This window comes from Heptranchias perlo, chromosome 2 (assembly GCF_035084215.1).
Source record: "Heptranchias perlo isolate sHepPer1 chromosome 2, sHepPer1.hap1, whole genome shotgun sequence".
Lineage (NCBI taxonomy): Eukaryota > Metazoa > Chordata > Chondrichthyes > Hexanchiformes > Hexanchidae > Heptranchias > Heptranchias perlo.
This window is the reverse complement of record NC_090326.1, coordinates 169203138-169217934: the sequence shown is the minus strand read 5'-3', so window position 1 is coordinate 169217934 and position 14797 is coordinate 169203138. Positions and strand designations below refer to the sequence as shown.

The window sequence follows — 14797 nt, the reverse complement described above, 5'->3', positions numbered from 1 at the left end:
TCCCAAGAAGCTGGGGGTCAATTGGAACTTTCAGAACTGAGATTGATAGATTTTTCTTGAGTGAGGGTATTAAGGGTTACGGAACGAGGCGGGTGAATGGAGTTCAGATACAGATCAGCCATGATCTAATTGAATGGCGGAACAGGCTGGAAGGGCTGAATGGCCTCCTCCTGTTCCTAATGTAGTGTCCACCCCCAGCTGACTCAGCTCAGACCAGAAGTAGAATCTAAAGCCTTCCTGGTCTGTGCAGCTCGAAACCACATCAGCTCAGCCATCAGAGGCAAATGACTACATCGACGTCACTGACCCATTCTCACTGGAGTGTTCCATCGAATTGCGAGATGTAAAAAGCCCAAGGCCCATCAAGTTCACCTTCTATCCCACGATACAACGGCAATGGGGTTGCTGATTAATCAGAGCAATCAGTCTCTTATCAGTTGCAGAGTGCTGTTAGTATTTGTGTATTGCACCCTGAGGGCTGCAGTCACTTGGCAGTGCACAGACCGATTCATGTGGCATTGAATTACCCACTTGTTAATAATGCATTGAAGGGAGAAAGGATATAAAATCAGAAAATAGACGATCAAGAGTCTGGTGTGGTGACAGCTTCGCGAAGGCTGGTCATCACCACCATATTTATGTACATGTCTGCTCACGGTACAATTGGCAGCACTGTATAAAAACAGTGGGTGTTCACCTTTCTTTGGGCTGAGGTGGCTGGAGTAGGAGTAAGGCAGTGCAGTCCTCTGGAACCAAGTGGAGATTATTGTTCATTTATTTCAATCTGACTGTTACATGTGGAATTCTATTATATTATGGTCAGGGGGATATAATTATAGCTGTGATAGAAGTGTACGTCACTGGGAACTTGGCTTGTGCAAACATGGTCAACCTGTCCATCTGAGTTTGAGTTAAACTGTAATTGTCCCTATCTCTCCCTTTCTTCCCCCCCCCTTTCTCTTCCCCCCCCCCCTTTCTCTTCCCCCCCCCCCTTTCTCTTCCCCCCCCCCTTTCTCTTCCCCCCCCTTTGTCTTCCCCCCCCCTTTCTCTTCCCCCCCCCCTTTCTCTTCCCCCCCCCCCCTTTCTCTTCCCCCCCCCTTTCTCTTCCCCCCCCCCCTTTCTCTTCCCCCCCCCCTTTCTCTTCCCCCCCCCCTTTCTCTTCCCCCCCCCCCCTTTCTCTTCCCCCCCCCCTTTCTCTTCCCCCCCCCCTTTCTCTTCCCCCCCCCTTTCTCTTCCCCCCCCCCCTTTCTCTTCCCCCCCCCCTTTCTCTTCCCCCCCCCTTTCTCTTCCCCCCCCCCTTTCTCTTCCCCCCCCCTTTCTCTTCCCCCCCCCCCTTTCTCTTCCCCCCCCCCCTTTCTCTTCCCCACCCCCCCTTTCTCTCCCCCCCCCCCTTTCTCTTCCCCCCCCCCCCTTTCTCTTCCCCCCCCCTTTCTCTTCCCCCCCCCTTTCTCTTCCCCCCCCCTTTCTCTTCCCCCCCCCTTTCTCTTCCCCCCCCCTTTCTCTTCCCCCCCCTTTCTCTTCCCCCCCCCTTTCTCTTCCCCCCCCCCTTTCTCTTCCCCCCCCCTTTCTCTTCCCCCTCCCTTTCTCTTCCCCCCCCCTTTCTCTTCCCCCCCCTTTCTCTTCCCCCCCCTTTCTCTTCCCCCCCCCTTTCTCTTCCCCCCCCCTTTCTCTTTCCCCCCCCCCCTTTCTCTTTCCCCCCCCCTTTCTCTTTCCCCCCCCTTTCTCTTTCCCCCCCTTTCTCTTTCCCCCCCCCTTTCTCTTTCCCCCCCCTTTCTCTTCCCCCCCCCCTTTCTCTTCCCCCCCCCCTTTCTCTTCCCCCCCCCCTTTCTCTTCCCCCCCCCCTTTCTCTTCCCCCCCCCCCTTTCTCTTCCCCCCCCTTTCTCTTCCCCCCCCCTTTCTCTTCCCCCCCCCTTTCTCTTCCCCCCCCCCCCTTTCTCTTCCCCCCCCCTTTCTCTTCCCCCCCCCTTTCTCTTCCCCCCCCCCTTTCTCTTCCCCCCCCTTTCTCTTCCCCCCCCCTTTCTCTTCCCCCCCTTTCTCTTCCCCCCCCCTTTCTCTTCCCCCCCTTTCTCTTCCCCCCCTTTCTCTTCCCCCCCCTTTCCTCTTCCCCCCCCTTTCTCTTCCCCCCCCTTTCTCTTCCCCCCCCTTTCTCTTCCCCCCCCTTTCTCTTCCCCCCCCTTTCTCTTCCCCCCCCTTTCTCTTCCCCCCCCTTTCTCTTCCCCCCCCTCCCTTTCTCTCCCCCCCCCCCCCTCCCTTTCTCTTCCCCTCCCCCCCCCCCCTCCCCTTTCTCTTCCCCTCCCCCCCCCCCCTCCCTTTCTCTTCCCCCCCCCCCTCCCTTTCTCTTCCCCCCCCCCCCCTCCCTTTCTCTTCCCCCCCCCCCCCCTCCCTTTCTCTTCCCCCCCCCCCCCCTCCCTTTCTCTTCCCCCCCCCCCTCCCTTTCTCTTCCCCCCCCCCCCCCTCCCTTTCTCTTTCCCAGCCCCTTGGATTTTCAAAAGGCATTCGATAAGGTGCCACATAAAAGGTTGTTATGCAAGATGTGGGGTTGGAGGTAATATATTAGCACGGATAGAGGATTGGTTAATGGACAGAAAACGGAGAATACGGATAAATGGGTCATTCTCAGGTTGTCAGGCTGTAACTAGTGGGGTGCCACAAGGATCGGTGCTTGGGCCTCAGCTATTTACAATCTACATTAATGACTTAGATGAAGGGACCGAGTGTAATGTATCCAAGTTTGCTGGTGATACAAAGCTAGGTGGGAAAGTAAGCTGTGAGGAGGACGCAAAGAGGCTCCAAAGGGATATAGACAGGTTAAGTGAGTGGGCGAGAAGATGGTAGATGGAGTATAATGTGGGGAAATGTGCGGTTATTCACTGTGGTCATGGGAGAAACTATTAAATGTTGGTGTTCAGAGAGACTTGGGTGTCCTGGTACAAAAAGTAGTATGCAGGTACAGCAGGCAATTAGGAAAGCAAATGGCATGTTGGCCTTTATTGCAAACGGTTTTAGGGTACAAGAGTAAGGAAGTCTTACTACAATTATGCAGGGCATTGGTGAGACCTCACCTGGCGTATAGTGTACAGTTTTGGTCTCCTTATCTAAGCAATGAAGGTTCACTAGATTGATTCCTGGGATGAGAGGATTGGCCTATGAGAGATTGAGTAAAATGGGCCTGGAGTTTAGAAGAATGAGAGGTGATCTAATTGAAACATATAAGATTCTGAGGGGGCTTGACAGGGAATAGGCTGAGAGTCTAGAACTAGAGGGCATAGTATCAGGATAAGGGGTCGGCCATTTAAGACTGAGATGAGGAGGAATTTCTTCCCGCAGAGACCATGAGACCATAAGAGATCGGAGCAGGAGTAGGCCATTCGGCCCCTCGAGCCTGCTCCGCCATTCAATGAGATCATGGCTGATCTGATTTTTACCTCAACTCCACTTTCCCACCTTTTCCCCATATCCTTTGACTCCCTTGCTGATCAAAAATTTGTCTAACTCAGCCTTGAATGTATTCAGTGACTCAGCCTCCACAGCTTTTTGGGGTAAAGAATTCCAAAAATTCACGACCCTCTGGGAGAAGAAATTCCTCCTCATTTCCGTCTTAAACGGGCGACCCCTTATTCTGAGACTATGCCCCTAGTTTTAGATTCCCCCATGAGGAGTAACATCCTCTCAGCATCTACCCTATCGAGTCCCCTCAGAATCTTATATGTTTCAATAAAGTCTCCTATCATTCTTCTAAACTCCTGTTCAAGCTTTCCTCATAAGACAACCCTTCCATACCCGGAATCTACCTAGTGAACCTTCTCTGAACTGCCTCCAATGCAAGTATGTCCTTCCTCAAATAAGGGCACCAGAACTGTACACAGTACTCCAGGTGTGGTCTCACCAGCACCCTGTACAGTTGTAGCATGACTTCCCTGCTTTTATATTCCATCCCCCTAGAAATAAAGGCCAATATTCCGTTTGCCTTCCGGATTACCTGCTGCACCTGTGTGTTGACTTTTTTGTGTTTCATGTACGAGGACACCCAGATCCCTCTGTACCGCAGCATTTTGTAGTATTTCTCCATTCAAATAATATTTTGCTTTTTTATTTTTCCTCCCAAAGGGGATGACTTCACATTTTCCCACATTAGATTCCATCTGCCAAATGTTTGCCCATTCGCTTAACCTGTCAATATCCCTTTGCAGACACTTTGTGAGGGTTGTGATTCTTTGGAATTTTCTACCCCAGGAGGCTGTGGATGCTGAGTCGTTGAATATATTCAAGGCTGAGACTGACAGATTTCTCGACTCTGGGGGAATCAAAGGATATGGGGTTCGGGCAGGAAAATGGAGTTGAGGTTGAAGATCAGCCATGATCTTATTGAATGGCGGAGCTGGCTCGAGGGGCCGTATGGCCTACTCCTCCTATTTCTTATGTTCTCTCCCTCCCTCCCTCCCGCGCTCCCTCTCTCTTTTCCCCCCCCCTCCCTCCCGCCCACTTCCTCTCCCCTCCCCCTTTACGTCCACCTGAGAGGGCAGACAGGGCCTCAGTTTAACCTCTCATCTTAAAAAAGGCACCTCCGACAGTGCAGCACTCCCTCAGTACAGGCGCATGGATTGTCGGCATGGATTGTGTGCTCAAGGACTGGAGTGGAATTCAAACCCGTGACCTTTTGACTCGGGCGAGAGTGCTACCCACTGAGTCACAGCTCACACCTTGATTTACTCGATAACCAACACTTTAGCTGGTGTTATGCGTTTGCTTTGTTGTTTAGTTTTGATCAATGTTGCCTCCTCTGCAGCAAGTTCTGCCACTGCTCAACAGAACCACACCTCGTCAACAGGAGCCACGTTACAGTTGACTCGGCCAGTGACGGAGGGGGCGACGGGAACAGAACCGAGAGCCGGGCCAGACACCCTAAGACCAGGAATGGACGTCTCCAAAACAGGTAAAGCCCTGGTCAAACCCCATCTGGAGTAACTGCGTTCAGTTCTGGGCACCGCAACTCAGGAAGGATATATTGGCCTTGGAGGGGGTGCAGCGCAGATTCACCAGAATTATACCGGGGCTCAAAGGGTTAAATTATGAGGAGAGGTTGCATAGACTAGGCTTGTATTCCCTCGAGTGTAGAAGATTAAGGGATGATTTGATCAAGGTGTTTAAAATGTTTCAAGGATTTGATCGGGTAGATAGAGAGAAACTATTTCCTCTGGTGGGAGAGTCCAGAACAAGGGGGCATAACCTTAAAATTAGAGCTCGGCTGTTCAGGGGTGATGTCAGGAAGCACTTCTTCACACAAAGGGGAGTGGAAATCTGGAACTCTCTTCCCCCAAAAGCTGCTGAGGCTGGGGGTCAATTGGAGCTTTCAAAACGAGATCGATAGATTTTTGTTAGGCAAGGGTATTAAGGGTTATGGAATCAAGGAGGGTAAATGGCGTTAAGCTACAGATCAGCCGTGATCTAATTGAATGTCAGAACAGGCTCGAGGGGCTGAATGGCCTCCTCCTGTTCCCATGCTCCTAGGTAAAGCTCTTGTTGTGTTGTCACAAAGCATTCTAAAAGGGACTGAGTGGTGCAGTTGCCTAACACGCTCTCCTTTCAACGCTGGGATTTGAATGCGAGTCCAGGACAAATTGGTTAGATGAAAGTGCTCCCTCTTCTCCGCCTGCCTTACGGGTTACAAGTAACGTGAATTTGACATACCCTTGATCTGGTCCACAGTGGGTGTGGGTGTTTGTAAACTGGACACTAATTATTACTGCCTCACAGTGTAGGAAATGGAAATGTCATATTGAGTCATTCGGGGCTCTCTTCTGAGTTTAACATTAAGCGACAGTGCAGAGGGAGCTTTACTCTGTATCTAACCCTGTACCTGCCCTGGGAGTGTTTGATGGGACAGTGTAGAGGGAGCTTTACTCTGTATCTAACCCGTGCTGTACCTGCCCTGGGAGTGTTTGATGGGACAGTGTAGAGGGAGCTTTACTCTGTATCTAACCCGTGCTGTACCTGCCCTGGGAGTGTTTGATGGGACAGTGTAGAGGGAGCTTTACTCTGTATCTAACCCGTGCTGTACCTGCCCTGGGAGTGTTTGATGGGACAGTGTAGAGGGAGCTTTACTCTGTATCTAACCCTGTACCTGCCCTGGGAGTGTTTGATGATGACGATGGTAATCTTGATCCTGGATTTATTGATCATGTCAACTATGCTTTTGTTTGCTTCCAATTCCAGAAGATCTGATTCTACGACTCGCCCAGGCGATAGAAGCGGGCGATACCGCCTTGTCATCTGAGTGTGCCGTAACTTTAGCGCAGCAGAAAGTGTGTCTCGGTGTCCGACTGAAGGAGACGGCCTATCCCACCCGGCAGATCAGGTAACTATTATTTCATAGTGCGATGCCTTGTCCATAGAGCAACACCGATCAATGATAAAGAAAGATTTGTATTTCTGCAGCGCCTTTCACAACCTCAGGGTGTCCTAAAGTGCTTTTAAACCAATGAAGTACTTTTTTGAAGTGTAGTCACTGTTGTAATGTAGGAAACGCGGCAGCCAATTTACGCACAGCAAGATCCCACAAACAGCAATGTGATAAATGACCAGATAATCTGTTTTTAGTGATGTTGGTTGTGGGATAAATGTTGGCCTGGGCACCAGGGAGAACTCCCCCTGCTCTTCTTCCAAAAGTGGCCGTGGATCTTTCACATCCACCTGAGAGAGCAAACGGAGCCTCAGTTTAACGTCTCATCCGATAGGCGGCACCTCCGACAGTGCGGCGCTCCCTCAGTACTGACCCTCCGACAGTGCGGCGCTCCCTCAGTACTGACCCTCCGACAGTGCGGCGCTCCCTCAGTACTGACCCTCCGACAGTGCGGCGCTCCCTCAGTACTGACCCTCCGACAGTGCGGCGCTCCCTCAGTACTGACCCTCCGACAGTGCGGCGCTCCCTCAGTACTGACCCTCCGACAGTGCGGCGCTCCCTCAGTACTGACCCTCCGACAGTGCGGCGCTCCCTCAGTACTGACCCTCCGACAGTGCGGCGCTCCCTCAGTACTGACCCTCCGACAGTGCGGCGCTCCCTCAGTACTGACCCTCCGACAGTGCGGCGCTCCCTCAGTACTGACCCTCCGACAGTGCGGCGCTCCCTCAGTACTGACCCTCCGATAGTGCGGCGCTCCCTCAGTACTGACCCTCCGACAGTGCGGCGCTCCCTCAGTACTGACCCTCCGACAGTGCGGCGCTCCCTCAGTACTGACCCTCCGACAGTGCGGCGCTCCCTCAGTACTGACCCTCCGACAGTGCGGCGCTCCCTCAGTACTGACCCTCCGACAGTGCGGCGCTCCCTCAGTACTGACCCTCCGACAGTGCGGCGCTCCCTCAGTACTGACCCTCCGACAGTGCGGCGCTCCCTCAGTACTGACCCTCCGACAGTGCGGCGCTCCCTCAGTACTGACCCTCCGACAGTGCGGCGCTCCCTCAGTACTGACCCTCCGACAGTGCGGCGCTCCCTCAGTACTGACCCTCCGACAGTGCGGCGCTCCCTCAGTACTGCAGTGGGAGTGTCAGCCTGGATTATAGGCTTGCCTCTGAGTCAGAAGATTGTGGGTTCGAGAGTGCTACCCACTGAGCCAAGGCCGACACTTGGTCAAACAGGTAGACTTGTGGGAGCTTGCAGTTCGCAAATTAGCTGACAGTGACCATAATATTTTCTTGGTTGCCTCATTTCTAGCTTGAGGGAGCTTCTGTGATGACACAACTGGTGAGAGTAGTGTAAAACTGAGCCATACAGCCCCAGGAAATCCCAGATTTAGTTACAGGTCTGTGTTGTATTAGATCGTCTCAACCTAGGTACTGGTTAATGCACCTGCCCTGGGAGTGTTTGATGGGACAGTGTAGAGGGAGCTTTACTCTGTATCTAACTGTGGTGTATTTGACTTGGGAGAGTTTGATGGAGACATATCGAGGTGGCTTTACATATAACGGCAATGTATGTGATTTTGGGAGTGTATTTCAACTGAGATTCAGTTTAATAGAGATAGAATCATAGAAGTTACAACATGGAAACAGGCCCTTCGGCCCAACATGTCCATGTCGCCCAGTTTATACCACTAAGCTAGTCCCAATTGCCTGCACTTGGCCCATATCCCTCTATACCCATCTTACCCATGTAACTGTCCAAATGCTTTTTAAAAGACAAAATTGTACCCGCCTCTACTACTGCCTCTGGCAGCTCGTTCCAGACACTCACCACCCTTTGAGTGAAAAAATTGCCCCTCTGGACCCTTTTGTATCTCTCCCCTCTCACCTTAAATCTATGCCCCCTCGTTATAGACTCCCCTACCTTTGGGAAAAGATTTTGACTATCGACCTTATCTATGCCCCTCATTATTTTATAGACTACTATAAGATCACCCCTTAACCTCCTACTCTCCAGGGAAAAAAGTCCCAGTCTGTCTAACCTCTCCCTATAAGTCAAACCATCAAGTCCCGGTAGCATCCTAGTAAATCTTTTCTGCACTCTTTCTAGTTTAATAATATCCTTTCTATAATAGGGTGACCAGAACTGTACACAGTATTCCAAGTGTGGCCTCACCAATGCCATGTACAACTTCAACAAGACATCCCAACTCCTGCATTCAATGTTCTGACCAATGAAACCAAGCATGCCAAATGCCTTCTTCACCACCCTATCCACCTGTGACTCCACTTTCAAGGAGCTATGAACCTGTACTCCCAGATCTCTTTGTTCTATAACTCTCCCCAACGCCCTACCATTAACGGAGTAGGTCCTGGCCCGATTCGATCTACCAAAATGCATCACCTCACATTTATCTAAATTAAACTCCATCTGCCATTCATCGGCCCACTGGCCCAATTTATCAAGATCCCGTTGCAATCCTAGATAACCTTCTTCACTGTCCACAATGCCACCAATCTTGGTGTCATCTGCAAACTTACTAACCATGCCTCCTAAATTCTCATCCAAATCATTAATATAAATAACAAATAACAGCGGACCCAGCACCGATCCCTGAGGCACACCGCTGGACACAGGCATCCAGTTTGAAAAACAACCCTCTACAACCGCCCTCTGTCTTCTGTCGTCACGCCAATTTTGTATCCAATTGGCTACCTCACCTTGGGTCCCGTGAGATTTAACCTTATGTAACAACCTACCATGCGGTACCTTGTCAAAGGCTTTGCTGAAGTCCATGTAGACCACGTCTACTGCACAGCCCTCATCTATCTTCTTGGTTACCCCTTCAAAAAACTCAATCAAATTCATGAGACATGATTTTCCTCTCACAAAAACCATGCTGACTGTTCCTAATTAGTCCCTGCCTCTCCAAATGCCTGTAGATCCTGTCCCTCAGAATACCCTCTAACAACTTACCCACTACAGATGTCAGGCTCACCGGTCTGTAGTTCCCAGGCTTTTCCCTGCCGCCCTTCTTAAACAAAGGCACAACATTTGCTACCCTCCAATCTTCAGGCACCTCACCTGTAACGGTGGATGATTCAAATATCTCTGCTAGGGGACCCGCAATTTCCTTCCTAACCTCCCACAACGTCCTGGGATACATTTCATCAGGTCCCGGAGATTTATCTACCTTGATGCGTGTTAAGACTTCCAGCACCTCCCCCTCTGTAATATGTACAGTCCTCAAGACATCACTATTTATTTCCCCAAGTTCCCTAACATCCATGCCTTTCTCAACCGTAAATACCGATGTGAAATATTCATTCAGGATCTCACCCATCTCTTGTGGTTCCGCACATAGATGACCTTGTTGATCCTTAAGAGGCCCTACTCTCTCCCTAGTTACTCTTTTTGATGGGTTTTGATAGAGTAAATAAAGAGACGCTGTTTCCACTGGGAGAAAGGTCAGTAACCAGAGGGGAGATGAGGTGAAATATTTTATGCAGCGAGTTGTGATCTGGAATGCACTGCCTGAAAGGGTAGTGAAAGCATTTAATAGTAACTTTCAAAAGGGAATTGGATAAATAATTGAAATGGAAAAATTTACAGGGCTATGGGGAAAGGGCAGGGGTGTGGGTCTAATTAGATAGCTCTTTCAAAGAGCCAGCACAGGCATGCTGGGCCGAATGGCCTCCTGCTGTGTGCCGTATCATTCTATGAAAACTGGTTTAGAAAATGGCTGGAACAGCACAAAGTGCGGAAGGTTTTGCATTGCCTGGAACGTTCCTGTCCGGTTTGGGGTGAGGTGGGTGACAGATCCTGTTTCAAGCCTTGTTTCCCCCTCTTATTTCCCTTCAGTGTGAGAGTCGGAGTGGAAGATGCCACCTCTTCTGCCACTATTGTCATGAAGGTCTTTCCCTATGCAACCGTCTCCACGTTAAAGCAGCAGGTAACTAAATGCTTTCTAACGTAATAAAGGCGCAGCGCTGAGGAACAGATCGGTTACTCTGAGGGTGAACGACACTCGCAGCGTGAACCCACAAGGCCGCTGCTTTGACCCGGTTTAGCTGTGCCTGGCCGAGGCGGAGGTTGGCGCCTGCGGTTTGGCCTCTGCGCCCTGGGTCTAGGAAGGGGAAATAAAACACCAGGCTTGGAGAAGGTGCAAAAAAAGATTTGCTCGGTTGCTACCAGAACTGAGAGGTTATACTTATCAGGAAAGGCTGAACAGGCTGGGGCTCTTTCTCTAGAAAAGAGAATTGTAAACAATTTTACAACACCAAGTTATAGTCCAGCAATTTTATTTTAAATTCACAAGCTTTCGGAGATTTTCTCCTTCCTCAGGCAAATGGAGATTTTCTCCTTCCTCAGGCAAAAACATTTGCCTGAGGAAGGAGAAAATCTCCGAAAGCTTGTGAATTTAAAATAAAATTGCTAGAAAAGAGAAGACTGAGGGGTGACCTGATAGAGGTCTTTAAAATAATGAAAGGGTTTGATAGGGTAGACGTAGAGAAGATGTCTCCACTTGTGGGGGAGACTAGAACTAGGGGCCATAAATATAAGAGAGTCACTAATAAATCCAATAGGGAATTCAGGAGAAACTTCTTTACGTTTAAGGGGAAGCTAAATAAACAAATGAGGGAGAAAGGAATAGAAGGATTTGCTGATGGGGTGAGATGAAGTAGGGAGGGAGGAGGTTCGTGTGGAGCATAAACACCAGCATGGACCTGTTGGGCCGAATGGCCTGTTTCTGTGCTGCACGTTCTGTGTAATTCCCACTGGTGATTGCTGCCCATTTGCCCCTGTTAGAGATTGTTGGGTGAAACTAGGTTGAGATTGCCTGCATTAGATCAATTTCTTTCAGAAAATAACATTTTGGGATACAGTCTGAGTAATTTGAGAAGTGACATGGTAAGTGTAACCAAGGGGCTAATGAGATTGAGGAACTTCAAGTAATTAATATCAGTGGAGAAAAAGTATTGGAGAAACTAATGGGACTAAAAGCCGACAAATCCCCTGGACCTGATGGCCTACATCCTAGGGTTTTAAAAGAGGTGGCTGCAGAGATAATGGGTGCATTTGTTGTGATCTTCCAAAATTCCCTAGATTCCAAAACAGTCCCAACGGATTGGAAGGTAGCAAATGTTACCCCGCTATTCAAGAAAGGAGGGAGAGAGAAAACAGGGAACTACAGGCCAGTTAGCCTGACATCAGTCGTCAGGAAAACGCTGGAATCCATTATTAAGGAAGTGGTAACAGGGCACTTAGAAAATCATAATATGATTAGGCAGAGTCAACATGGCTTAATGAAAGGGAAATTGTGTTTGACAAATGTATTAGAGTTTTTTGAGGGTGTGACTAGCAGGGTAGATAAAGGGGAACCAGTGGATTTTGTATATTTCGATTTCTAAAAGGCATTCGATAAGGCGCTACGTTTGTTGTGCAAGATAAGGGCTCATGGGGTTGGGGGTAATATATTAGCATGGATAGAGGATTGGTTAATGGACAGAAAACAGAGAGTAGGAATAAACGGGTCATTCTCAGGTTGGCAGGCTGTAACTAGTGGGGTGCCGCAAGGATCAGTGCTTGGGCCTCACCCTCATCACATTTTAAAAAGTACGTGGATGTGCACCTGAAGTGCCCTAACCTACAAGGCTACGGACCAAGAGCTGGAAAGTGGGATTAGGCTGGGTAGCTCTTTTCGACCAGCACAGACACGATGGGCCGAATGGCCTCCTGTATAAATATTCTATGTTTCTAAATTAATGACTTAGATGAGGGGACCGAGTGTAATGTATCCAAGTTTGCTGTTGATACAAAGCTAGGTGAGAAAGTAAGCTGTGAGGAGGACACAAAGAGTCTGCAAAGGGATATAGACAGGTTAAGTGAGTGGGCAGGAAGGTGGCAGATGGAGTATAATGTGGGGAAATGTGAGGTTATTTACTTTGGTCGGAAGAATAGAAAAACAGAATTTTTTTAAATGGTGAGAAACTATTAAATGTTGGTGTTCAGAGGGATTTGGGTGTCCTCGTACAAGAAACACAAAAAGTTAGCATGCAGGTATAGCAAGCAATTAGGCATGTTGGCCTTTATTGCAAGGGGGTTGGAGTACAAGAGTAAGGAGGTCTTACTACAATTATACAGGGCTTTGGTGAGACCTCACCTGGAGTACTGTGTACAGTTTTGGTCTCCTTATCTAAGGAAGGATATATTAGCCTTAGAGGCGGTGCAACGAAGGTTCACTGGATTGATTCCTGGGATGAGAGACTTGTCCTATGAGGAGAGATTGAGTAAAATGGGCCTATACTCTCTGGAGTTTAGAAGAATGACAGGTGATCTCATTGAAACATTTAAGATTCTGAGGGGGCTTGACAGGGTAGATGCCGAGAGGTTGTTTCCCCTGGCTGGAGAGTCTAGAACCAGAGGTCATAGTCGCAGGATAAGGGGTCGGCCATTTAAGACTGAGATGAGGAGGAATTTCTTCCCTCAGAAGGTTGTGAATCTTTGGAATTCTCTACCCCAGAGGGCTGTGGATGCAGAGTCGTTGAGTATATTCAAGGCTGAGATGGATAGATCTCGGAGAATCAAGGGATATGGGGATCGGGCAGAAAAGTGGAGTTGAGGCCAAAGATCAGCCATGATCTTATCAAATGGCGGAGCAGGCTCGAGGGGCCGAATGGCCTACTCCAGATCCTATTTCTTATGGTCTTGTGCTTGGGAGGAACTGGTGACTTTGGACCTATGTTTCCAAAAGCTCTCTGCCACTGTGGGTTTTCCTCACCTCATGTCTGGGTCTGTTGCAGACTAATTGATAGAGATTGATTGCTCTGATTAGTCAACAATTCCATTATCATTGTATCATGGGACTACCAGAATGGTAGATGGTGAATTAGATGGACCTTGGGGAAAAAAAACAGAAACTGCTGGAAACACTCAGCTGGTGAGGCAGGATCTGTGGAGAGAGAAAAACACAGTTAACGCTTCAGGTCGATGACCTTTCATCAGAACTGTACCGTGGGTCTTTCTTTTTTTCTAGCAGTTTCTGTGTTCCAAAACATTCCCATTGATTCATCTCCAAATATTAGTGTGTATACCATTCCAACGCTCCCCTGGCCGGCTTCCCACCTTCCAGCCTCCCTAAACTTGGGCTCATCGAAAACTCTGCTGCCCGTATCCTAACTCTCACCAAGTCCCGTTCACCCATCACCCCCCTGCGCTCGCTGACCTACATTGGCTTTCGGTCCGGGAGCGCCTGGATTTTAAATTTCTCATCCACATGTTCAAATCCCTCCATGGCCTCGCCCCTCCCTATCTCTGTAACCTCCTCCAGCCCTACAACCCTCCGAGATCTCTGCGCTCCTCCAATTCTGGCCTCTTGCGCATCCTCGATTTTAATCGCTCCACCATTGGCGGCCGTGCCTTCAGCTGCCTGGGCCCTAAGCTCTGGAATTCCCTCTCTAAACCTCTCCGCCCCTCTCCTCCTTTAAGATGCTCCTTAAAACGTACCTCTTTGACCAAGCTTTTGGTCACCTATCCGATCTTTTTATCTCTTTACGTGGCTCGGGGTCAAATTTTGTTTGATAATCGCTCCTGTGAAGCGCCTTGAGATGTTTTACTACGTTAAAGGCGCTATATGAAGTTGTTTTTGTGTATTAGGTATTCCGAGATTTCGGATTCCACCCCGTGGTCCAGCGCTGGATTATCGGCCAGTGCCTCGCGGTCGATCACCGAACTCTCAGCTCCTACGGTGTGAAGAAGGATGGCGATTCGGCCTTCCTGTACCTGCTGTCGGCGAAGCTGGCCAGCCTCCCGCGGCTCCAGTACGAGGAGGACCAGGCCCTGGCCGTGATGGCATACGGAGAGACGCTCACCGACATGCTGAGGCGAGAGAGCCTGGTCGCGGAGGAGAAGAGGAAGTACAGCACCTTACCGACCAAGCTGCCTGTCGATAAAGGTTCGCCGAGCTCACAGAAGGTGCAACACAGTAAGAACGCAGGCCGAGAGGAGCCCGCCACTTAAAAGCAGTCGTATGGGAACAAGGGGAGGCCATTCAGTCCCTCGAGCCTGTTCCACCACCATTCAATCATCATGGCTCAACCCCATTTACATATCTTTGATCCATATCCCTCCGACTCCCTCGCCCTCCGACTCCCTCGCCCTCGCAAAGAGTCCTTTTATAATAGAAGTGTCCAAGCTTATTGTTTTCCCGGGCCACACAGGTTTGCACCGTGGAGAGTCAGGGCCACGTATCGTTTAAATCGATGGTCCCAATAATTTGCATATTTTTGTGGATGCAACTCGATCTTGGTGGATCTGATTTACAATTTAGTGTCAATCTTTGCTCAGTGGGCAGCACACTCTCACCTCTGAGTCAGAAGGTCGAGAGTTCAAGTCCCATTC

The 14797-nt window shown here is 49.6% G+C and overlaps 1 protein-coding gene across 2 annotated transcripts in view; it reads left to right on the top strand.

Moving 5' to 3' along the window:
* Positions 1-14797, top strand: part of LOC137299985 (ranBP-type and C3HC4-type zinc finger-containing protein 1-like) — an 85707-nt gene that overhangs the window by 11691 nt on the left and 59219 nt on the right. Inside the window, exons 3-6 of one of the 2 annotated variants that reach the window (XM_067969045.1) lie at positions 4787-4933; positions 6214-6355; positions 10259-10349; positions 14054-14351. In XM_067969045.1, coding sequence (XP_067825146.1) covers positions 4787-4933; positions 6214-6355; positions 10259-10349; positions 14054-14351 — 678 coding nt within the window. Of the gene's footprint in view, positions 1-4786; positions 4934-6213; positions 6356-10258; positions 10350-14053; positions 14382-14797 lie in introns of both variants that reach the window. The other variant, XM_067969040.1, reaches the window with a different exon arrangement.